Below are 26,104 nucleotides of genomic sequence, written 5' to 3' on the forward strand. Positions count from 1 at the left end.
TTTTTATCAGATCAGCAAAAATATATTTTTTGGTGAGCTGCAGAATTTCAGTAATTAATTTCTGTGTGCCATGAGATGAAAAAGGTTGAAAATCACTGGCATAGACAAAAATTAGACAGCATAATGTAATAATCCTGAGCTTCAAAGAATTGCTAACCTTCCATCGTTACTTTGCAGAGCTGAAAAGCCATACCTTCAACTAAGGAAGTGAGGAGGGTAACATTGGCTGCTTTCCGTCTTCCTGCGGGTAAGTTCAGGCCAAGCCTATCCAGCTTCTCCCTCAGGCAGCGGCCCCCATTCTTGGACTTTGCTCTGTCCAAAAACAAGCAAAAACGAGGTTTTGACAATTCACATTCTGAGGGAAAATATGAGAACTCTTGACCACCTGGGGAATTCAACATGGGACAGAAGATGTAAGCGCTGAGGGTTGGGGAGTGTGGTATCGGAGACCCACAGTGCTGGAAAACAACTTCAACATACCTTCTCAAAATGCCTCCCAGGAGTGAAGCATTGAGGCATTCGGGGGGTGAGAGGCGCCTCTTCACCTCTGCAATGGTCACCTTGTATTTGGAAGTAGAACTGAGAAGGGACAGACGGCCAGGGACAGAGCAGAACAAGTCTGTGGGATTGACCACACAGGTACCGCCTTTGGAGGAAAAAGCATATTGTATGTTAATGACAGTGAGGGATGATAACTGCATGAAAGACAGTGAACACCAAGTTTCTCCTCAGGATTCAGGGATGCATGGCACACCTTCCTTACACGCACAGCAGCTGAATCATCTCCAAGAGCTGCTCTGAAGATGTCCTTTCAAATGACACTCAACCTTTTGTCTTTCAAATATCTACTGGAGGTGTTTATGAGAGATTGTCTTAACTTAAGTAAAAAGTAGCATACTGTGGAGTGTAGGCTGACCCATCAGTGTTAATTTTGATATCATCCATGCCAAGAAACACTTCAATTAATTAAAACCCCCAAACTCTACCAATTAACCATGCAAAAGGTAGGTATTATTTATCCATACCTGTGTGTATATGTATGCACATAGATGGATCTTTTTATCCATGACTTAATATATAGACAAAATTTTTGAAAGCTCTTTTCCAAAATGCTTGAGAGCTGCCATCTCCTTTCACACGTACATCTACCAACTACAGACACCACTAAAATTCATTTGTCCACTTCCAGAAACTTCCAACACATGTGGATGGATAATAGGTCAAATCCTTCTACCATAGGTCAACTCTCGGGATCAGCACCCACAGTCAAACACAGCACATGGCCTAGCATACAGTAACAGTAACACAGTAAATGTTAGTGGCCAATAATCTCCAGAAAGCCCCTGGAGCTCTGCTCTCCTCCACGAACAAGAGCACATTTCCTAACCTCAGGCAGCTGAAGTAGAGCTGAGGACCCACGATGATCCTTGTTGGGTAGAGTTTCCTGCTGCTCAGTCCTCACTTACTGCATAATTCCTGAGCCAATGTCCACACTGCTAACAAGGTGGCTACAAAGCCCCAGGATCCAAGTCTTCTCTCAGCCTCCCACCCCCCAATTCACTGAGCAAGCTCAGGGAAGATCTTCATTGGCAAAGTCAAATTCAAAGTTTGCTTTTGTGAGCATACATTTGATTTCTTCAGTTATGGGCTATCTTAGACTCATCTCCAGAAAAGGCTAAAGTCCTATGACAAAAAAGAAGGCAAAAAAAAAAAAAAAAAGAAAGAAAAGAAAAAAAATGTAGGTAAAGGAAGAAAAATGCTCAGGAGAGTGTTATCCAAAATTCTTTTACTCAATGGGTGGTCCTCAACTGGCATCTCCTAGGAGCTCGTTAGAAATGCAGAATCTCAGGCCCAACCCCAGACCTTCTGGGTCAGAATCTGCACTTTAAAAGACCCCCAGGTGTTTCGTGTGTGTATTAAAGTTTGAGAAGCACTGGTCTAGGACTCACCACTGGCCTCCCACATACTCCTGCCCTCCTACTAAGCAGCTCAGAAGGAATGTATGTCAGTGGAGTCTCTGGTATTCAGATTCTGGGCACAGTTACTAAGGAACCTGGGAGGATGGTTAAAAAGGCAAAGGGGTCCTGGACCTGGGTGGAGAGAACAGGCTAACCTTGTCCTACTCTTAAAGTGTTTCTTCCCCTGTACTTTCTGGAATTCCTACTAGCCATCTTATAGTCATCTGAATTTCCCCCGAAAGTGCTGGGACTAACGTCTTTCTCCCTGAGCATTCTGTGGCTGGTGATCACCCTGCATGTCCCTCAAAGACAGAAGAGGGGATAGTGAGACCATCAGAGGAGCTAGCCCTCTCCAGGCCAGAAGGTGGATCCTGTACACTAGGCTAAATTGCCTGTGCTAGTGTCTGGATACCTGCCCTCAGTTAAAACCTGAGGGGCCATCATCTTAATTGTCAAACTGAAATTTTTTTTAATTATTATTAAACTTGTGGCCAACACCATGGGAAACCATGCAAATGCCTTCCGCAGGAGCTGGAGACACAGATTTACCTGTGCTTCTCCACCTGTTGTTCTCAGAAACAATTTTAAAATAATAGTACAGTAGTCCCCACTTATGCACAGGGGATATGTTCCAAGACCCTGAGTAGAAGTCTGAAACCACAGATAGTACTGAACCCTAAATATACTATATTTTTTCTTATATTTTTTCTTACACTTTGCTGCTTCTCTTTGGCATATCCGAATTGCACTTTGGAGTCATTATTAAGTAAAATAAGGGATACTTGAAAACCAGCACTGTGATTAGTCGTTGGTCTGATAACCTAGACGGCTACCAAGTGACTAATGGGCAGACAGACTATGTAATATGAATATACTGGACCAAGGGTGATTCATGTCCAGGCAGGACTAAGTGGATGGCATAGGATTTCATCACACTACTCAGAACGACATGCAATTTAAAATTTATGAATTGTTTACTTCTGGAATTTTCTATTTAATATTTTCAGACTGCAGTAGACCTCAGGTAACTGATACTGTGGAAAGTAAAATCGAGGATAAGAGGAGACTACTATAATGATAATAATAATACAGTTTTCCTAGATTTCTGGGCTCAAAAACACGACTATACTTTTGGTTATGCTCTCACTTTATACCTATAGATGCAAAATGCATTTTAAAAATAAACATGTGACTTCTCAAACATTGAGGTGAACAGGAAAGTAAGCTAGGTATCAGTGAATCTGGGTTTTAGTGACATATCATGAGAATTGAGAACCTGAGAACTTTAGAATTTAGGTCACTGTGAGGTCATCTGAAGCAAAAATATGTTTTTTAAAGCCATAATGATGTCTATAATCAAAATTCGCACAGCCCTCTACTGAAAATGGGCCTCCACCCACAGCCACTATGAATCATAAGCAAATGCATATTCTTACATAAAGCTCCCTCTTGTTCACTAGCCAGTACACAATTGAGGGCACAAGACCGCTCACCCAATGCGTCTCAAGTTTATTATGAGTGAGAGAAAAGGGTCCGTGTTATTTTCCTGGTTGCTAAGGAAAAGGACACACTTTTAGACCTTTCCTATCTTTACTAATGCACAGTGGGTTTAAAGCCTTATTTAGAGAGATTCAAAATATTATAATTTTTGGAAAAGGAGCCAAATTAGGCGTTCTCCAATTGGAAGCAGCACTCTTTGGGAAAGGAAAACCCCATGTGCTGAAAACCAGCTGCTCCCAGGGAAGCCATTGGTCAGCTACCTAGCTAAGTGCTAGCTCTCTGGGACCTTGGTCTTTCTCTCCTGCATCCAGGTTGGATTTCTGGCTTATGCTCAGATAAGCATTTATTAGGTAAGTCATACAGGCTGCATATTAACAGTATGCTTGATGCACACACAAATTGCCTGGAGGATTTATTTTGTATTCAGATTAGCCATCAACTCTAGAGTCTTTTATTTTTTGTGTCATAGCATCTTTAAAGGGAATTTCTGTTGCTTTGATACTTGGCATTGCTACAGCCTTGGGGAACTCTCTTGTCCTGGCTAAAGATTTGGCAACTTGTAAAGTTTACAGCAGCATGGGGAACCTCATATTATTTTTCCCAGTTTATTTTGTAGGGCGGAATTAAAAAGCAATAGGTCAACATAACCAGAGTTCTGCATTTGGAATGAAGGTTCCAAGGAGGTGGGGATTCTTTAAGGGGATCCAGACAACTGATGGCAATGGTGAGATTTCAAAGAAGGAAAGTCTTGCAAGAGTCAACCATGCCCAGCCATTTTCAGCATCCATCCCCAATGTTACTAGTTGAAATTCCTCATGTGCCTGTGTTGCCTGTCAGCTCTTATTGAAATTATGTAATATTCATTCTAGATCCAGCACTCCGGTAAGGGGCGTCTCTGGTGCCACAGCCAGGGTCCTCTCGCAGAACTCTTAGAGTACATCTCCTTTCCGTTCACAGTGCACAGCAGCAATACTCCCACGAAGGTCATTACTTTTTAAATTGAAACCTGGAGATAGGGTGTCCTATTTCCAGTGCTGCTGTAAACTTAGATGTGTAGCTATAGTAACAGCCTCAGAAATCAGGGACTATCTACTCAAGGTCACTTGTCTGGGACTTGGCTACCATAGTAAAAGGGATTAACTTTGCCATCACTATAGGAAGACGTCAGCCAAGGGCTTAGAGTGTGTATGACAAAGTCGTGCACAAAAGAATAGATGCAGATCCTTCAGCCAGCAGACCTTGTTAGATCCCAGGCCTGTAGAGGAAGAAGGGGGCTGGGGCGGCGCCCTCTGTGGCCTGGCTGGAAAAGTCTGGCCCTGTGTCCGCAGGCATGGTGTGGGGGAGTGGAAAAAGGACTGGGCTGCAAGTAACAAGCTGGCCTACTAGCGATCCGTTCGATTTTAGGCGAGTAACTCCGGAACTCAGTCTGGCCATCTGAAAAATGGGGATGCTCACAGCTGCTCTCCTTATTTTCCCAGATTGTGAGGAGGTGCAATGGGAAATGGATACACGCATGCTCAGCGCCCTGAGCAAAAGCCACCCAATCCCACCAGGATGCTGAGCAACTACCACGTCACTGGGTGCGAGCTGTGCAGCATGACAACCTCCCACCCACCTTTTGCGCTGCTTCGGGATTAGAAAGCCACGCGCCAACGCGCTTTTACTCTTCTCATCCCAGGCAATTAGGGCAGAGGAAACAGCCACGGTCGTCTCCAAGGAACCGCGGCTCCCCTGGCGCCCCCAAAGCTGCCTCTAAGCCACGGGTGCCCTCTGAGTGCCCCCCACCCGCCTCAAGAACAGAGCGGGTGATGGCCAGAGGCCCCGCGCGTTCTCCAGGTGCGATCAATACTTCCTGCCGGGCTTCCGGGCGCGGCCGTGCGCGCAGCCTCTCCAAAGCCGCCGCGCCGCCCGCCCGCTCGCTGCCGTTCGGTGTTGACATAATTAGACCAAATCTTGAGAGCAAAATAAATGTTCTGTTCGCCTTACAGCCAAACAGATGTTTACAATTCAAATGAAAGAAATACAAACGGCAGGGATTTTTTTCCTCCCCTTCTTCATCTCCAGTGATCGCTCGTGGTTTTTTTTTTTCTGACACATTAAAAATGTGTAAGCGATTACGAGAGTTTCCTGTCCCAGTTTGTTCTGCTGGTGCATTTCTTCGAGGTACACGTTTAAACTGGGTGGGGCAGGATCATTCCCGGGGTCTTCCCCTCTAGCCTCTTGCCCTTCTCAATCGCAGCCCCTCCAGATACCCGCCCCCCCCGCCCCCCCCCCCCACAGTCCTTGGAAGCAGATACTAATTGTAATCAAATAACAAAGGGATGGGGGCTTAATTGTAATCAAATAGGCCTCAGATGATATTTGGGCAGCAAAGTGCGCTGTTTGGGGGAGGATACGCCAGGTATAACTGGATTACCAGGTTTGAAAAGCTCTCCTCCCTGTGCAGGTTCCAGACAGAACAAAAGAAAGGGAGGTCTGCAAGGGGAGACCTAGTAGTTTAATGGGCGGTGGGTGTGTAATCGTGTGTGAGTGTGTGTGTGTGTGTTAATCCCCATTTCCCAAACATAGAGTGCTTTGGCTTTTGGTGATTTTCAAAGCAATAAGGAAATTGGGGAGAAGGCATTAGGCTATGGAAAAGCAGCTCCCCCATTCCCGCAAAATAGATTTCCAACAAACCATGCGTCCAGGTCTTTTGGTATATGGATTTTAGACTTCATAGAAAGGTGATTGGATTCGGAATCTGTATCTGGGGACTAACGAGGCAGGCGAGGCTCCAGGTGTATTCCTGGCCTTATTGTCACAATAAATAAGTCATAGAAATGAGTTTTTGAGATTTGAGGTAAAGAGTCCATAAGCTCTGACAAAAGAAGAGGCACAAGTGTCCCCACCCTCCTCCAACCTTACTCCTTCCAGGAAATGCTGAAAGACCCAAAGGCTGACTCAGAGTTCGGGGGGCCTGGAGAAATCGGGGGAAAGCGGGTCCTCCTGGCCTAGCAGCCCGTGGGCAGCCGTGGGGGCTGCGGAAGGGGAAAGCGGTCAGATCCATCCACCCTGCTATTGGCAGACTGGGCGATTGATGCTAAGCTCCGTTTCACCGAAGCATTTTTTTTTAATATATATAATTAAATCGGATCTGACAATGTTTGTGCCGCAGCCTAAATGCCTCCGCCTGGCGTGCCAGTCACCTCTAAGCGATCTGACAAACTCCGGCGCTCTTAAAACGTGCAGAGTTCAGATCATATTAATTCCCCAAAAATGTTTTGATTCAAAGTAGTTTGTATTTTGTGTAGCCACAGGCAATCCGGAAAGCGCTCCAGCCTGCCCGCGGCCCGGCCGCTCCCTCTCCGCGTGGCCCAGAGGCTACGGCGGTATTTAAGCTTCTGAAATTAGCCTGGGGCAGCAAGGCAGAGTGATCACAAAGCGAAACAAGGGCGCTTCCCCGCTTCACTTTTTTCATTTTTTTTCCTTTCTTCCTTTTTTTTTCTTCCCTTTTCCTTTTTTGAGTTTGCCATCCCGATTTCACACACACAAAAAAGAGACCAGGGCCAAAATGTCACTTCCCACCCAAATATGGAAAAACTGGAAAATCTATTCAGAACACCTCCATCCTGTTCTGAAGGCCACAGCGCCCAGCCCAATGGAGCCCCTATCCCTGCGATTCCAATCTGGGTCCCCTCATTATTAGCTTCATCATCATTGTCGTTGTCCTCATTGTCATCAACATTGTTCTCTTATTATTAAATTCTCAGGGCGAGAAATGAAAGGGGCCAGCGCCTGCCGAAGGGGAGGGGGCCATAAGGGAGTCTCAGAAGATTCCTGGGGAAAAGAAGAGTGGATTTTCCTTTCTTTTTTTTTAATGATTAAAAACACAGACGACTCCTGTAAATAGAAGCCTCATTTCTTCAAGAGATGCCTTTTGAAATCCAGTATCTGAATATTCAACGAAGGCAAAGCTCCACTCTGTACGTACAACATTAATATGATCTCTGCAGAATTTGCTACTCAGAAATATTAACATATCAAAGCCGACGCCCGGAGGCGAGAGAAGCTATCGATACCCGAGGACTGGGTAAAGTAAAGATTATTGGTTCTGATGGTTCGAGTGGCGGAGCTGCGGGCAAAATCGCGCACACCATTAACCGAGAGTGAGCGCGTGGGGAGCTGCACCTCCGAAGCGGTGGCAAATATTTTATCTAGGTGGTAATTACCTTGCTGCTGCCCCCTCTTCCGCACTTTCTTTGGCGATGGGGCCTTCATTATAGGCAAACACAACGTAACGGTCATTTACCAAAGTGAGTCAGGAAAATGGTATTTGGATCTTTACCTATAGACGTGGCCAAATTTTAACTGGAACTCCCTCCCCCCACCAACACACACACACACACACACACACACCACTGCAAACCAGATAACCTCTCCTTGGAGAACTCATGTAGGGCATTTAGGGATCTGCCTTTCTTCAGGGGTCTTTGGAAGTAAAATCCAATTTTTTTCTCCCACAGTAAATTCTAGAAATCATTAGAAATGTAAATTTATCCGAGAGCTTAGCAGGAGAAGGAAAATGGTGAAAAGTTGTGCTTTTCAAGAAATTATGTTTCATGTGGAGAGTTACCTGTAAGGCATGGATTAGAAGAGAAACAAATATTCCCATCTAAGCTATTACACAATAAGGCGACATGGCAGAGAGCTTGCGTTCATGAAGAACAAAGGTGACTAGAGCTGTTGATATTAGGAATCCTGTGCACTACTGTGACAATAGAGACAAGAGGCTTCCTTAGCTTTTCTTAAAAAACTGGGGGTTCTGAGATGAGGTGCTGGGCGTGCTCCGGAAGGATCTACACCACCTTTTAATGCAAGACTTCCTTGATACCCTTGCTATCCGTTTGTAAATTGTCATGCACATTGATCTGTTCAGAGTAAACAGACAGCACACCCTGGTCTCCAGGGCTATCCCAAGTTAATTGGCTTATCTTTAAGACACATAGAAAATGAATAAACTCAGCAGTTAAATTCTGAACTCCTTTTGCTGGGCCGGGGAAGATAGAGGGAGTTAGTGAAACAATACAAACAAAACCCCCAAGTTGCCTCCCCATTTTCTTTGGAGCCAGGCTGTGCTCCTAAAAGATCAATATTTGGCTTAAAATAGCAGATTCGGAGCTGATGTGTTAGGTGAAGTGAGTTGGCACCGGATCCTGGAAGAATACGAAAACATCACCCAAGAAAGACCATTTCTGTGGCTCTGATAGGACAGGACCGCAGCTCCGTCTGACCTTGTAGTTACCCAAGAGCGTTGGTCTTTTGGGGGAGGCTGGCGTGGAGGTGTCCCCTACGGCTCTCTCAGAAAATTCAACTGATTACACAGCCACCTCCTATCCAGCTCCCACCTTCGACCTCGAATAACTCCCACCCTCTGTCAGGTATTGTACGACCTGACGCAATTTCCAATCAATTGAGAGGGTGATCAAGCTGAACTCAAAATCCGCAGTAGCGCGAGCTGGGCTCTGGGAGGAGCCGGCTCCGGGCGCTAATTAGTGGCGCTGTCCTTCAGCACCACCGACATCTTCGTGCGTCCGGAGTGCTTGGCCTCACCTTTGGTGCGACCGCCCCAACAGACTGGGACAAGCTCCTTTCACCTGGTCCCTCTTTCACTCTGCATTTTTAACCCTTCTTCCCAACAGGCTGTATATTTTCCCTCAATTTTCACTAGTCTTGGGCCTATTTCATGGCATGTCAATATGACAGTATTGCCCTGGCTGACAGGTTTAATATTGCTCATTTAAAAATATATATTTATGGAGCATCACTAGTAATTAAAAATCAAAAGTTCTCAAATACCCATCTGGTGAAACAACATAATTAAAGAGCTATTTTACATTTGATGGAAGTTTCAAGCTTCCACTATGACAATAGTCAAGTTCCCAAAGGAAAGCACTCTTTGTCTCCCCCCACCCCCTTCAGTTTAAATGGAGCTTCACACTGGACATTGGGTTGCAAAACCTGCAGTTTAAACATGAAAGAACCTACTGCTGTCTATCAATACATTTCTCTCTCTCTCTCTGGAATCTTTAAATGAGCTTTGAAAGAGAGGGAGAGTGACTGAAGAACATTTATTTGGTGCCATCAGAAGTGACTCAGTGTTTAGTGGTTCAGCTACTAAAGAAAACTGCAGCCCTGGAGCTGGAATTAGTCCTGGTGAATAGGCCACATCTTATTAATTCGTATGAAGTTGGGATAACAGCTGGTCCCCCTTGCCTTGTATGCTCCTAGGGTTACTCAGCTTGCTAGGAAAATAAGCTTCAGAGGCACTGGATACAGTTAAGTGGGAAGCCAGCAAAATCTGCACTGCCTCGAGGCCCTTAAAATGTCATAGTTCAAAACCTTTTGTCAAAATGGAACATCTGAGATGCAGCCCCCTTCAGTGTCTGAGCCGAAATCAACAGCTTTCTACTCTTGTCCCCCCTTCCAATCCATGGGTAACTCTGGATTCAGATGTTTTCTTCAACAGATGGGAACAAGAAAGCTTTATCTGGTGCAGTTAACACCACCTCCTCCTCCCACCCTCCCTTAAAGAAAGAAATGTTCAGGACACTTAGAAAAATAAGGGCAGCTACAATGTTGGTGTTTCATTAGCCTTCCCTGCAGCCTCAACGAATCCAGCCTTTCACAGAATCCTTCAAAGCCTCAAGCTAACACCATCACCTCAAATACCCAGGCTGTGGCTGGCACATTTAGGACTAAAAAAGACCAGAAATTCTGCTCCAGGATGTGGTGATGGGGGAAGGAGGTGTGAGAAGGATTTTTTTTTTTTGTCTTGAACTTTGATTCTGTCACTGTTCTGTGAGAAACAGTCAATCTCTTCTATCAGAGGTCTTTGGGGCACAGGCTAAGTTCAGGCCTCAGTGGAGGAAGGGAGGCTTTTTAATGTGGGTATGTCTGTGTGGAACAAGAGTAATTGACTAAGAGCAATTGTTTTCTCAATCTCCAGACAAGGGATCTGATGTTTAAAAGCACCACCAGATCTTCAAAACAACATAATAGATAAGAAAAGAATGTTTTAACATGTCCTTACCTCTTCTTATCACTCCACCTTGGCCATTGAGAACAAGCCCACACTGGGCTTCCACGGAGCCCTTAATAAAAGGGAAATACATAAAATCACTCAAATAGGTATTAATAAGTATGACCCTATGAGTTAAGTCTTTCAATCAGTCCTGTCCCTGAACCTCATATCCACATAACCTCATAGTAGACATTTAACGCAACCACTGAGCTAGAGCAAGTTTGGCAGCATGTATAATAAGGGGGGGGGGGGGGGCGGAATTTGCCAGAAAACCACAATCTAAAAGTTGTATAAATCTTAAGGTATGCATTTTACAGCACCATGAAATATTACACTTCAAAGGGCCTGAGTGCCTTTCATCTTGGCATAAGAGAATGAGAAACCCTTTGAGTCCCCATCAAGGCACATAGCGCATATACAGTCTCCATGGCAGTTTCTGCATGAAGCAAATTACACCAACTGTGTCAAGTTTGGCACTGTGGGTTTCTTGGGAGCTCAGAGGAGTCATTTCAAGTGGGAGATTTAAGTTATCTAAATGAAGGTTCTGCTTTACCCCAGTTGGAAGAGCATCCTATAATGCTACCCAAAATGGGGTCTTATAGAGGAAACACCTTCAGGTTCACTCACTGTAGATCTTCAGTAGCCTAATGGATTTGGGGGTCATTTGAACTGGGAAGGAGGTAAGGGTTTGCTGATTTTTGATTAAGAAAAATAAAAATTTCTCTCTGTGTGTCTTTCCCCCCCTCCCTGAGTCCAAATGTGTTAAAGGCTCATTTTCCTTTACAAACAAACGAGGTATTGGACATGAAAGAGGCCTTGAAGGGTGTTAACCTACCCAACAGCCCGTGAAGAGTTAAGTAAATGCGGAGAGAGTCGGTGCATAATAAAAACCCACTTTACAAAACAACCTTTACAGCCCTGGCTCCCTTTCGCTTCCCCATTTTCACCATATTGAGGCAGGCCTGTAAGAGCCCCCTTTTCAACCAGTTCACGAGCTCTTTCTTATTTGAACTGTTCTGCCTTAAAGTGATTATCAAATCAATATGAAAAAAAAAAAACCTTGGAAACTGGGCATAAATTAAAGCGGTGATGGGAAAAGGTGTGACAGTTTCCTTTGTTGGCCATAGCAAATCTTTTTAGGGGACTCAAAGATGGAACTGAAGCCACAAGACTGATTGCATCTGTTAGGCAGACTTAGACTGCCCTCCAAACCATTGGACTTTCACTTAAAATTCTGTGCAGGGAAAAGTATATTTACATTTGTTGCATTTGAAATGAGGCATATGCTGATGAATGTTTTTAAAAAGAAAGAAATAAAAGGAGAGAGACGGGTTTCTCCCACATGTCCCCTCCCCAGTTCTCGTTTTAAAAGTAGCTATGACTTTTTTCTTTCTTTTTCATTCTGCTAAGTCCAGGAGGAGTGGGGAAAAAATAGCTTGCCAGATTTACAACTTGCTTCATATTTACTCATATATAAAATTATATATGTATATCTATAGACATAGATATATAAATAGATCGTATACCGTGCTCCTCAATTTCTTCTAGTATCTTGGAGCGTTTCTCTCAGTATGAATATTCCCTCAGTGTGAGTAATAAATGAAAAAAAAAAGAAGATTAAAAATGATTAAAAAAAGCATATAGGCTGGGGGAAAAAAAGGTTCAAAATATCTGAAGTGAAGAAGGTAAAAGGCCACAAAGCTCTCCATGGGAGTGAAGCCTTCTCTCCCATTCTCTGGCATACCGCTAAGATGTTTATTTTCTTAGAAGAAACGAATCTTGGTCTCTTCACTTAACAAACTTTCCCCCCTCATAAGTAAAACGTTGTTTGGTCAGATGACACTGCATAAATGACCAGTTGAATGGCACTAAGTCGAAAATTGGATAAACTACGGTGTTCTTTTGCACGGGACTCTCTCTTTGTCTGGTGCTTGCAAATGTTCTAATCCTCTCTTTTGAAAAATGCCCGGCTTTGTGCCTAGCACAGAAAAAAAATTTGTACAGATACAAAAAAATCAGCAGCAGACGTGGCTATTAAAAAGAGTAAATAGGTTTTAGTTGAGCAAAGCATTGAATGGCAGATTTCTTTCCCCCTTGAGACATAAGGGGATGCTTGTGAAAAATGTAAAAATGCCCTGAGCGTATAAAATTATTTTGTGAATACAAATGTAGAAAGTCAAGGTTTATGAAGCCAAATCTTTTTCCTTGTGTGCCGATCTTGTGGCTATGGCTCTTTGTTGGGATTGTAAGGGCTTTCACTTTAATTTTAAAATGATCCCTTGCTTGGAGGTAAATGAGGGGGAAAGATTTTTTGTGCGCAACAAGGGTTCCCTGACGTCTCCAACTTGGGCTCTTCAAGTATCTTGCCTTGCATTGTGGCGACTGTGGAAAAGGTGGCCAGCTTTGTGCAGACTGAAAAAGTAGGGACTCACAGATAGAACTAGCTGCACTTTCAGGCAAAAAAAGTTACAAATTCATGTTTTCTGGGTTCTCTTTTGGACATCTGTGGGCTTATTTGTTTGAAATGAGGCTGTGACAATATGTTTATATAATTATAAATTCTATTGTTGGAAAGAATATGCAAAAAATGCATTAAGAAAGTAGGAGATATCTAGTTGAGTGATGGCCTCCACAGTATCTGATTTCTTTCCTTCCTCCCTCCTAACCTCCCTCCCTCCCTCTCTTTCTCCTTTTTGTTTTTCCTCTCTGCCTTCCTTTTCTCCCTTCTTTCTCCCTATGTCTTCTCTCTCTCTCTCTCTCTCTCTCTCTCTCTCTCTCTCTCTCTCTCTCTCTCTTTATTTCCTCATTCCCTTCTTCTTAAGGAGTTGCATCTTACATAAGTTAATGGGTTGGAGAAGAAAAATAAAGTTGCAATTGAACGGGGTTGGCAGGATTGGGTGGGCCTCAGGCAAAGAAATTAGGCTCAACCCCCCACCCTGGCGAACTGCGTTGTGCAGATTCTTTCATTGGGGTACATTTTTGAGTTTTTCATTTGTGATTCTTTGCTCTCCACATCAAACTAGTATCTTTGGTGAAACTTCTGCTAGAGCTCAATGTCTCCAGAACAAACCAGCTCCCCCAGTTCATAGTAAGCTCCCCACAGCTCAGTCAGGGACAAACACCTGAGACCCAGAAAAGCGCCAGACTGAGGTTAGGATTGGTCATCAACTTATCGGGTCTTACTCTAAGTCCGGGAGTCTCAACCCCAGCCTCCTAGATCTCCCCTGCCCGATCCCCTCAGGGGCAGAAATGTGGATTCACAAAAGACTTCCACGCAGACCTACGGAAAGTGGGGGCCGCCGCTAGCCGGACTCCGGAGCGTGCAGGTGAAATGCCTTGATCCAAAGAGAGGAAACGAATGGCACACGCCTCCTCTAATTGTTTTGATAACTTTCCATAAGTGCTGTGTGTGTGTGTGTGTGTGTGTGTGTGAGAGAGAGAGAGAGAGAGAGAGAGAGAGAGAGAGAGAGAGAGAGAGTTGGAGAGCCGGCTTACAGTCAGAGCATCGACAGAGCGGGAGGGGGAGGGCGAAGAGGGGAGGGCCAGACAAATTCACTGCATGCTTATTTACCTGCAAGTCGTCCGCTCCCGCGGCGGCCAGCCCGAGGCTGGGCCCTGGCAGGAGTCTTTGATCTGGGTGCATTCCATACTGAGAGCCATGACTCATGAGGGACAGGTCGTGGCGGCGGTAGGCATCGAGGCAGCCCAGCTCCCGCCTCTGCTCGTCCAGGCAGGACGACTTGAGCGCCCGCGCATTGTGCAGGTTAATAAAGTCGGTGGGCTCCCCGTGGTGGATCTGCTGGTAGTACTGTTGCGAATGGTGGAGCGAGTTCAGAGAATAGGCGTCGGGGGTGACGGCCGGGTGGCTGTGCTGAAATTCGTAATGGAAGGACTGGTGGTGGAGCGGGGTGTACTGGTGGTTAGTGGAGAAGTAGGGGGACGCGAACTCGGTGCCGGTGGTGGAGTAAGTTAAAGGAGAGGAGGAGGAATAGGCGACAGTGGAATTGGCTACGGACTCCAGACAGCCAAGCTGCATCAAACGGTAGCTGTTTGATCCGTCGTGACGTATCTGGAAGGAAGAGGGGGAAAAGGGAGAGCAGAAAAACTTGAGGTTTGTCATTGTGCAACCGAGGCGCCGCTCTCCCGGAGCCAGGAGTGTTCTCGGGGCTCTCCAAGGAGAGCGAGCGCGCACGGCTCGGCCCGAGCCGCAGCAGCCCGGGTTCAGCGCCTTTGCCAGGAAGCCTCCTCGAGCTGGCGGACTGGGGGTGGGCGGCCCCGTCCTCACAGTCAAGAGAGGGGGAAAAAAATCCCCCACCCTATATAGGTGCGGTGACACCACACACACACACACACACACACACACACACACACAGCCCCTGCCCCACTCGCGCGGGGAGCTGGGCTTCGGGAGCCAGGTTTGCCACTGGCTTGGGGGCCAGGGGAGCAGAACGAGAGAGTCCACCGGCTCAGAGCGCCTCTCCCCTCCAGCCGGACCCCAACCCCGAGATCCCGCCGCGGTCCAGGCCGGAATGTTTGGCCAGAGCTGTTCAAAATCACGGTCCATGTATTTAAAAACATCTACTCTGTGCACATCGTTCTACTTGCTCATTTCCTTACCCAGTTGGGGCAAGGCATCAGAACCCCCTTTCTGCTTCACTTTCTTAGAATAAGCCCATTCCAAAAGGGGCGCGCTGGTCCCCCTCCCCTCGTCCACCTACCGTTTCCCCCCATCAATCTCTTTACTTTGCCTTCCCGAGTATCATTTTTCCACATCTATCTCTTTCTCCTCACCACCTCCTCCCTTTCTTTATTATTAGGATTATGTTTTCCCCCTCATTATGGCAACTATTTCTTAGCGTGGCACAGTTGCCCTTCCTGGCGACAGATGTCATAACGAACTTTCTCCCCTTTCCTTCCTTAACTTCTCCCGAAAGCCAGATTATAATTAAACGTAACGGTCCAACATAGATTAGAGACAGGGGAAGCCGCCACCGCCGCGCCGCCACTGCCGCCACACACACACACAGACGCGCGCGCTCAAAAAAAAAAAAAAAAAGTAATAATACCTCGGCATCGTGGACTAGTCCCGGAAAGGTAGTTGACATGTTGGGTTTCTCCGAAAGCTTACGATGCAATTTCCCCCTCCAAAAAAAGAATCGGGAAAAAAAAATCCAAACTTCTTGTATTTTCCAATTTTTTTAAAGGAAAAAAAAATGTTCTATAGATAGAGATCTAAATTGTAATGGCTTTGCCCGGATCAGATAGCTCCTTGCCTCGTACCCACTTAAAAACCTGTAGGAACAAATTTTTCCCTCTGCACAAAAGCAGCTCCCTGGAACAGATTTTGTACTTGCTGAGTATTTCTTTGGCTGATGTCGTAGGTCCCTTGGTAATATAGAAGTTTTGAAAATTAAGCATCAGCACTGAGAACTGGGAGGACAATAGGCAGAAGAGATTTATCCCAGGAGACAAGGAATAAATATTGTATCTTCGCCTAATAAGGAACTGGAGGTTCTTTCAACATTTTTATCCATTTTTTCCAACCTTTATCATGCTTTTCTATACCGACTGAGGTGGGGACTCATCTCGGCAGAGAGAATTTGCACACATTTTATTGTGAAGATAAAGATCTAGCCCCCCCACCATACGTGTATATTAGAGATAGAAACATATATTAATTAAAGCTTCCTTTTACACGAGTAAGTGTTCATTCCTATTGGTTCCACTCCCTGGATGCTGAAAAAGCTGGTTTTTGCAACAAGCACCCAAATCAATTTCATCCAGATTGGGGTTTCTGCTTTTACACAAGTGGGAACAATACTGCTCTTCCCATATTTATATGGAATTTGGGTTCTTTCCCCTCTTTTGGAAGGCAACACCCGGCGGTGGCTTACACTTTCTGCAGCTTTTAAAATAAATAACCGTGATGGACAATCCCACATTCCCATCATAAAGAAACATTGTAATTGGCAATATATTTAGGAAAAATACAAGAGAATAAAGACTTGTGACAAGATTCCACATTTAGGTAAAATGTTGTCTTTCAAACCCCAACTCTACCCACTTTCCCCCTCTGTTGTGTGTCCCTTCCCCTTCGGAAACAGTGCTGGATGAGGAGTGGGGCTGGGCCATGCAGCAGGGGCACCAGGTATTTGAACACCATTACCCCAAAATAACCCTTAAATGTTTGAAAGTTATATTTTACAAAGAGGGGTCAGAAAGGAGGGAGCACACAACCGCCTCTAGCTCTTGAGTGGGTTTCTCGACTTTCAAGGAGTACTTGAGCTTTCAAAATGTGGCTTTTTGCTCCAAGTTGTCTAGCGCCTGGAGGGGGTATCGGTGGCTACATGCCGGCAATACTGAGGCTGTGAAAGGTCCTCTCTCCAGACTCATCTGCCTCATAAGAACTGGCTGGCCCCGCAGAGTCATCTCAGAGATAGAAGGGGTAATTTAGTCTTAATTGCCATTTCATTTGGTTAGCTTTTAAGTGTTTAAGCTGAGAAGGTGTCTTAATCATAAGCCGCAGGCAAACAGGCATGTGGTTTTCTTTCTTTCTTTTTTTTTTTAGGTCGGGGGTTTGGGAGGGTTTATTAGGATCTGCTCATGCAGGCTAAGTGGGGCTGTCACTCAGCACTCCCTGCTTTATATAAATGGACAAAGGCACACGACAAGAATTGAAATGCACTGTCTGAAATGGAGATCCGTGATGCTTCTGCCCTGCACAAGGGTCAGCAGCCAACACTTGCTCTCTTTTTCCAAGGTGCGCACGCGCTCCCACCCCCAACTTCTTGAAATTCCATATTTTGGTCTAATGAAGTCAGGAGACAGAGAGTTCGATGAAGATGAAAAGGAAGAATGCCTAACTTGATCTTTAAGTGGGAGGGGTAGGATGAGTGCAGTTGGCACTGAGGGGCTGAATCCCAAAATGCTTGCAGCGAAATCTTTTGTTTGCCAGGATTGGGTGAGGCCCCTATATTCTACCCACAGACGAAGTAAATATCGTCTGTGGGAGCTGGGGTTCCCCCACTCCCCCAATGACTTTACCCAGAACCCCCCGCCCCTTGAAGAAACAAACCTCCCGCAGGAGAACGTGTGGGGCCCGCAGGTTATCTTGGGAATTGCCAGACGCGCTTTTTTTGGTGGATGATGTTGGTTTCCTAGTTAGTCCAACTCAAATGGAAAATGATGACCCCTCCCCCAACCCCCCTGCTGTCAGATACATCTTCATTGAAGGCAAAGGGACCTTTTTTCCTCGGCTAAGGTCCAGGAGGCAGACGCAAAATCCTCTCCCCTGGGAAGAACCGGGAGGCTCAGGACGTCGTGACCGCCTGCTCTGTCTGCAGTCCCCGCGCCTTTGGCCCGGCATTTCTCCCTGTCCAGGAGGACAGGCACACACAGTCCCTGAGCCTCTGACACTCTCGGTAATGAGCTCAGGCCTGGCGCCGAGTACAGCCACCGAATGACCTCTGGTTGTCTCCTCCGAATACTTCAGGACGTCACCAAAGAACTGGCAACTGTATCTCTCCATTCCGCTCCCTAGTCCAACCCTGTTTTCCCGAGTCACTTCTAGGTACCAAGATAAGAGGCGTCCAGGGCTGCCTTTAACTGTGCTTCTCCCCCCCCCGCCCCCCGAATTGGAAACTAAAGATAATGCATAACGAGAAAAACTTGTGTTTAGAGGAGGTGAAGCAGGGAGGGTAAAGTGCGTCTTTTTCAATGCAGGGCTCTACTTTGCCAGGGCACCACGTCTCCTTTTGGAAAGCTCTTCTGCTCCCACCCTGGTGTCCCGGCTTCCCACACCAGAGGCTGAACTGTAAGGAAACTCCATTTGGCCAACTGCTCCCTCTCGCCTCATCCCAACAACAAAATCTGTTTGTCCCTGAAAGAAAAGTTGGGGAAAGCATCCGCGCCATATGCACATACTGGTCAGCACTCCCTTCCATCTGCTCTAGGGTTGCTCAGCGCGCCCCTTCTCTAAAGAATCTCGTGGAGGCAGGTGTGTGGTGAGCTTGGTGTCTGTGTGCGCGCTCGCGCGGGATTTGTTTCTGACAGACAGTCCCCCCCACCGTCTCCCCTTCCCACCCAATTAATAGTCCAGAGCAATTAATAAGCCATCCTGCTTGGCCCAAAGGCTAATTTCTCTTTCTCTGCTTTGCCCCTTTCGGAGAGCGATTGGCCACACATTCTCCAGCGGGGGGTGGGGGTGGGGTGGTGAGTAATTGAATTAACTGGCCTAGGCGAGTTGGAGACTGGTGACAATCGCCTGGGGCTCCCTCCCTCGGGGAAACCCGTAGTGAGCTTCCCAGCCTAAGCCCCAGGCCAGAAAGGCTCCCGCCCACTCGAGATAGCTCCTAAAAGGGAGGGACCCTGCCCGCCCCCCGCAGCCTGGAGAGGGTCTTCCTTAACACCCAGAGCGTCTGTTTCTCCTTTTGGTTCCTGGCTCCACACTCCAGGAGGGATTGTTCTACCAGCTTGGCTTAGGAATCTGCAGAGAAATCTTTGTATCTCTCATTATTAGGTTATGATCCGGAGCTAAAGAAGAGAGTTTCTGAATTGTTTCCTACAGTTCAGACGCTGGTGTGGGAAGCTCTAGTCCCTTCTTGAGCTTCTAGGCTGATATCTGATCTTAAAGTTTTTATCCAATCTTAAACGTCTGCACTGAAAGGGTCTGTTGCCCATTGCATGTTTGAGGCTGATGGACAATTACCAGCAAACAAGTGCTGGTCCCTAGTTTTAGTAAACATATATTTCTCCCCCTCCTCCTTATTCCTACTTGGAATATCATTTTCTTCTCCAAATGGATTTATTTGTTTTTAGGTAGCCTGAATAGATGTTTCCCACAAAATTGCCTAATACTAAGTAAAGTGGAGTAGTTAAGGATTGTACTTATTTGGGCATTTTCAAACAAATATATTTCCTTAAGACATATTCACATACATTAATCAACCAGAGTGTCTTCCTTTCTCCCTTTTTACCTTCCTTCTTTCCTTCCTCTCTTCCCTCTCCCTCTCCCTCCCTTGCTTCCTTTCCATCTTCCTTCCTCTTTAGAGGAAGCTACAGATGAGGCTGAATCCATTAAGCTTATGGCTCAAGAGAGCACGTGTGTATGTTGTCTAAGAGTGAATTGTAGTGTGCTCTGCTCCAGTGGGGCATGCAGTTCCCTAACGAGACCTGAGTTTGCACAATAGGAGACAATTTGCATGACTGCAAAGACCCTGGCTTTGTATGGGAGAAGAGTGGAGCACTGGAGATCCACTATATTCAGAAGATGTTTTTTCCACAAAGCAAAACAGGAGGTGTAGATATAGACATCAATACCTATCCGAAAGCTCCCAAGCCTGTCTTCCTACGGCTTATTTGGAATGCACAGAGAGAGCAGAGATACCTTTAGAGAATTCAAAGAAAGACAATGGATGTGGTTTCCTCTCTTAGTGGTGTCCTGGTTCTATTGCCCACAGGCACCCTTACACCACTCTGTGACTCTCCTGGCCTCTGAGGCCTCCGCCCTGGATGGGTTTCTAAGACAAGCTCAGCCTGGAGTCTCCAAGAGCTAAACACACAGGGAGCTCTCAGGGCCCTCTCCCAAGGGGCCAGAGACCCACAGTCACTCAGGATTTTAATGACCTGGAAAGGTCTTCTTATCCAAGGACCCACTCTGGTGTGCTTCTCCTCATCTCTTCCTGCTCTTGCTGCTGTGGGTGGGTGAGTGGGGGCAATCCTTCAGGCAGTGGAAAGGCAAATAAGTTGGGTCCACTACACAGTATCCCAATCCCTGGTTCATTAATTTTATAAAAATATTTTTTTTATTGATTTCAGACAGGAAGGTAGAGGGAGAGATAGAAACATCAATGATGAGAGTTGATCCGCTGCCTCCTGCTGCCTGGGCATGTGCCCCTGACCAGAATCCAACTGGGGACCCTTCAGTCCACAGGCCAATGCTCTATCCACTGAGCCAAACCAGCTAGGGCTTCCTTCAATTTTTTTTACTCATTAGACAAGGTGGAGGGAGAAGAGCTCTTCAAATACCAGGAAAATTCTGGGCTGGAGTCAGGAATCTAAAACTTGACCCAGCTAAAGGAGTGTGATAGTTGAAGAGAAAAGGCATGGCAGCCCAGGTGTTCATGCGCAAGTACTCGGGTCAGATCCCCTTCCCACCCCAGATGAATCGCTTGCCTTTCTTACTCCTATTGGCCCTAGCTGATGCTGACTCTGTCTTTCTGAAGGCCCATCCCCTCTCCTTTCCAGTTATGATTTGGGTCATTTTTTTATCTGCCCTCTTCTGGGTAATCCACCCCCAACTCCCATTCCACCTTCAGCAACAGAAGGGCCACTTGGGGTAAAACGTTACTAAATTGCAAAAGGAAAAATGGAAGACCACTTTTTAAAAAAAATATATATATATTATTGATTTTTTACAGAGAGGAAGGGAGAGGGATAGAGTTAAAAACATCGATCAGCTGCCTCTTGCACACCCCCTACTGGGGATATGCCCGAAACCAAGGTACATGTCCTTGACTGGAATCAAATCTGGGACCCTTCAGTCCACAGGTCGAGGCTCTATCCACTGGACCAAACCGCTTAGGGCTGGAAGACCACTTTTTAAAAGAGCTTTGGGATATTTAGAGCAAATTAACATTTCTGACAGACACTCCAGTCATTTCAGTTTATGTGTTGCCATTGATTTTTTAAAATTCCTTTCTCCACCTCCCACCCTCCCAATCCTTTTTTTTTTTTTTTTTTAACCTCTTGCATGACCCTACCTCGCCCTCTGGGCTGTTTGTCCAAAGCCTAATACAGGATCTGTATTCCGTCTTAGCCTTGCGGGCCCGACAGGCAACACGGATTCCATAATCGTACAGAGAAAATGCATTTGCAAGCAATTAAGAAGTCTTGCGAACATATTAGTCGAAAATTAAATGGAAGAACTCTCTTGTCTTGAGACTTCTCTTTGATAACAGTAGAACTTGGAGCTGAGGCCCTCATCCGAGAGGACAGACTCCTCGCCCCCGTCTGCAACAGCTGTGGAGTTGGACGCTGGCAGGGCGCGCACTCGCCCACCCTCTCCCCGCCGCCCGGGGCGCCAGCACTGCAGCCTCGCCAGCCTCCGGCTTCGAAGGGGGCTCACCCCGGAGACCAGGAAGGCGGGGCGCCCGGGTGTTCTCTCCGCTGGCTGTGCTTTCGGTGGCAGGAAGCCATCCCTTTGGCTAAGGTCTTGCTCTCCCAAGGGATACTTGCCTCCTTTCGCTAAGAAAGGCGTGCGCTCCAGAAGGGCCGCGGTTTGTCCTCTCTCCCGTCCTTCAGTTGTTTGACCTTGAAGCAAATAGAGGCTTTTGAACGTATATGGAGCCTTGGGTTGCTAGGCACTTTTTCAAGTATTGGCTCATTTGCTCCGGACAACACTCCTCCCCATGACTCAAGTTAGGGCGGACTGTGTAATTATGGGGCCAAAATACTGGTAACAGCACAGCCAGCAACAGCTAACATGTATGGAGCACTTACACGCATCAGGCCCTGTTTCGGCCTCTTTACAAAGCAATTCACCCTTCCAACAACCCTACGAGGGATGCATTATGTGGTAGGTGTAGTGCGTGTTAATATTGGCACGAGGTAGGTATTAGTGCAAACGGGGTCACAGACATGCTTGTGAAAGTGAGGTGCAAAGAAATATGAGTGATGGCCAAGGTCACGCAGGGCTTTGAAATCGGTGATTTGGGCTTCAAATTCAAAAGGTTTTTTTTCCTACGACAGCTCCTGGCCTCTGCTGCTACATATACTGGTAACTTGTCCTCCTTTTATCCCACGTCCCCATTCCTCTCCAGAAGCCTCACAGAAAACACACACATGGAGGCCCAATAGGTTTCTTTCGCAGTAAGGGATTTGCCTTGAGCGGAACTTTTCCGACTCCCGCGGCTTCCCTGATCTTATCCCTCTCTTTTCTGGTGACTGACACTGCGTGCGGGGAGCGGGGAGGGAGGGGGGCCTTCCGAGCTTGTCCCCACTCCCCTGGCTGGTTGGTCCATCTCTGACTCTATCCCCCACCCCCACCCCTGCAGTCAGTGCTTCAGCCGCCCCGCACAATCGCAGGGATCATTGGAGGCTGCAGCACGCATCCCGCACCAGGCCTCAGCGGGACCAGAGGGGCCACCAGACATTCCATTAATTTTTTTTTTTTCTGGCTTGGGCGGCTGTCGCTTTGTATATTCAGAGCTGGCCTCTGGGACCCCATAGAAACTGAGGTTGTTAATTGTTAGGTAATAGAAACCCTGAATCTAGCACCATAGGTCCTGCGCTTCAATCCCGATTCTACTGGATTTCACTTGTAAAATGGGAAAAATAATACTAACAGCTCCTTTGGCTGTTGTGAGGTTTAAGAGATTGCAGACCCGAGGGAAGTATTTGGAAAGGAGGGTGTTGTTAAGGAGGCGACCGAAGAGAGGACTTATTAGGGCATCCTTGCCTCCCTAGGGTTCGTTTTCCTGGCCCTTGGACAGATGGCACCAACGTAAATAGGGCTGGGCGAGACTTCAGAGGCCGTGAGATCCAACCCTTTACTGAAGGGTAAGGTGTAACGTCACACGACTAAGCAAGGGATAAGGCTGGAGCTAGAACTCAGATACCTGCATGGATTCATTCCAAAGCCCCTCATTCAGGACCCAGGGAGTGGACAGCTCAGTCTTCCTCCCAGAACTCAAATTCAATTTCTTTCTTAAAAAAAAAAAAAAAAAAATATATATATATATATATATATATATATATATATATATATATATATATATATATAATTAATTTCAGAGAGGAAGGAAGAGATAGAAACATCAACCATGAGCTAGAATCACTGATCGGCTGTCTCTTGCACGCCCCCTAGTGAGAATGGAGCCCACAACCCCGGCATGTGACCTGACAGGGAATCAAACTCAGCCATTGAGCCACACCCATTTCTTGAATGGCTAATTACTATTTCCTCCTGGCTTAATTAACATTTTTGTCTCTTAAATTTTGAATTTCATTTCTTCTCTCTCTCCTCCCCCCTCCCTCCCTCCTTCTCTCCCTCCTTCTGTCTCCCCCACTGCTATCCCCAACCCCCTCCCCCACATACCTTCCTGAGAGTCTGTTCTGTTTTAGCTCCCTCTCATTTACTCTCCACAGATTTATCTCACTTTTGCCTCAATATCCTGGGCATCTTCTCAGTGACATGGGAGTAGGGGGTGGGGGAGATGCTTGTCCATCTGCAGTACTTCAAGTTCTGATCTCCTCCCTTACCTTCTAACCACCCTGTGAATCTGTCTTGTTGCCAACCCCAAGCCCCTGCGCTTCTCCCTGATAGCAGCCTTGTGGAGTATTGCGGCAACCAAGTCCTCCAGTTACTTTGTGTGTTTTTGTTTTGTTTTTTTTTTTTTTTTTTTTTTTTTTTTTTTTTTTTTTTTTTTAAGTAAAAGAGCTGTGTCTGCCTCTAATGTCAATTACCCCAGCAGCCTCTCAGAGGTTCTGTTTATTTTTCCATTGACCTTTTTCTTCCTTATGTGCTGGAACAATGCCTTATAATTTTATTTATCTTAATCTCTGGTGCAATAGCCCTTTTATTCTTCAACTTGGCTGTGCTAGTGTTTGCCTTTACACTTTCTTGACTTCATTATGTAATCTTGCCGAATCTCCTTGCTCTGTGCATGCTGTTTAGACCTCATGTCTGTCTTTTACTTACCCTTGAATAGTTTTGTTTTAAAACTCCTGGTCCATCCATATTTACCTTATTCCTTTGTTTCTTTCAATTTCTCTGCTGTCTGGAATGCCCAGGGATATTATCCAGAAATTTGTAACAGTTCTGCTTAACTACACATCTTACCCAACCGGACATTCCATTAATTTTTTTTCTGCTATTTTTGGCAGCCCTCTTTCTAAGTGAGTTCTGGATATAGGCACCACATGGGCATCAGATAATTGCTAGGATGAATCTCCCTCTTTCGATTTATCTTTGATGGTGAAGAATGCACATATTCTGCCATTGATTGGCTTTGTGACTTCAGACAAGTCACTTAACCAGTCTGTTCTCTCTCACAGCCAGGTTGGATTAAATGGGGGTAAATATATATGAAACAACTTGCAATTGATGTGTTTTTAAATGACTAAGATATGAGTTATTTGTGTAAATTACCGTCCTCCCACAGACCAAGCCTTCTCATTGGGTTGTAGCCCTAATAGTGATGAAGAGTATCGCTTCTCTTCCATAACCTATCCTTTCCAACACTAAATTCTGGTTTATCAGTCTTCATTGTAGACATTTCTACTGATTTCCATGTCAGAGGACTGTGTTCTAAAAGTCTAGATGCAGAAGGGGACATCTTATTCTATTGTCATGAAACCATTAAGGGAAACTACAGACAACCCCCCTCCCCACTCCGACTCCTCTCTGTCTCCCAATTATCTCTGAAAAAGATGGAGGTTTCAGTCCCAGAAACATTTCACCACTCCTGCCCTTTGGTAATCCTCTCTCCATCACTTTCCTCCCTTGCTCTTAATAACTCACTCGCTTTCTCTGTCTTCACACAAAGTATCTTTACTGAAGAAATGACCATGAAAAAGAAGACACCCCACTCTATTGACTCTTGGAGTCTCTTCCCTTTATGGGTATCCTGCCAATATGGTTGGGAGTAAGTCATGTCATGGAATATCCATTTTAAGTTTTGTGAAGTGCGGTAGTATGGGTTTATGCTTTGCTATCTTTTAGATGTAAAAGTGACACCTCTCAAGCCCTCCTTTTAGGAGGAATTAGAGACTAATTCTAGCATTGAGACTTCTCTCTAGTACAGGACATTGAAAACACATATAGGCTGTGATGTATTAAATATGGGCCATATACTAGTATTAGACATATCTGTAATGAATGCAGACATTCTGCTAAATAATAGAGTGTAAGGTTCTTTGTATGAGTCAACACTATCTACTTCTCAAGTATTCACGTGCCAGCAGGTAAAGAGAACAGGTTTCTTTTGCTAGTTAAATACGTTGAAACAGCATTAGTCTTTTAGGAGTGTGTTCTAATAGAATTGCTGAAATTTAGATGGTGACAAAACTAAGCACATGTAGGTGTTCTACCCTGGTACATTCAATTTGGACTTAGAGGAGGAGGCTCTTCCATTAATTATCTGGACTCCCGTGGTGGAGGAGGAATAGTAATGCAGAATGTTAGAGAGGCATATTTAAAGGTACTATTCATGGACAAAGTCAAGTGTGTCTCAGATACAGTTGACAGCAAAATTCAAAATCCTTGAGGTGTAGAAATGGTATACCTTGACAACGTGCTTGTTTACCATGGTTATATAGATGATGCTAGCCAAAATAACCCAAGCTTTAAACAGGTCTGGGATTTCAAATAGTTCACTCTAATGTTTTTTCCCCCTTTTCAAAATCAGCAAACCAATGAACACTCAAAAATTTGTGTTTTTCCAGAGAACATGGAACCTATTCATACTTCCACAGTTAAATAAGACCACTGGCCTATTAGGAAATAAGTATAGAAAGTTCATCCTATTCCTCTCTAAGTTAGAATATTTGGCATGAGACAGAGGCTGTTTTATGACTCTTACTAGGT

At 45.6% G+C, this 26,104-nt stretch overlaps 1 protein-coding gene across 2 annotated transcripts in view; it reads right to left on the minus strand.

Moving 5' to 3' along the window:
* Positions 1-15,623, minus strand: part of TFAP2D (transcription factor AP-2 delta) — a gene marked incomplete at both ends in the record, with an annotated part of 52,342 nt that extends 36,719 nt beyond the window's left edge. The window contains 5 exons of one of the 2 annotated variants that reach the window (XM_079780657.1): positions 194-312; positions 481-646; positions 10,528-10,588; positions 14,090-14,587; positions 15,585-15,623. In XM_079780657.1, coding sequence (XP_079636783.1) covers positions 194-312; positions 481-646; positions 10,528-10,588; positions 14,090-14,587; positions 15,585-15,623 — 883 coding nt within the window. Of the gene's footprint in view, positions 1-193; positions 313-480; positions 647-10,527; positions 10,589-14,089; positions 14,639-15,584 lie in introns of those variants that run through there. The other variant, XM_079780656.1, reaches the window with a different exon arrangement.
* Between the last annotated feature and the right edge of the window lie 10,481 nt (positions 15,624-26,104).

Source organism: Cnephaeus nilssonii (assembly GCF_951640355.1).
Source record: "Cnephaeus nilssonii genome assembly, chromosome: 9".
Lineage (NCBI taxonomy): Eukaryota > Metazoa > Chordata > Mammalia > Chiroptera > Vespertilionidae > Cnephaeus > Cnephaeus nilssonii.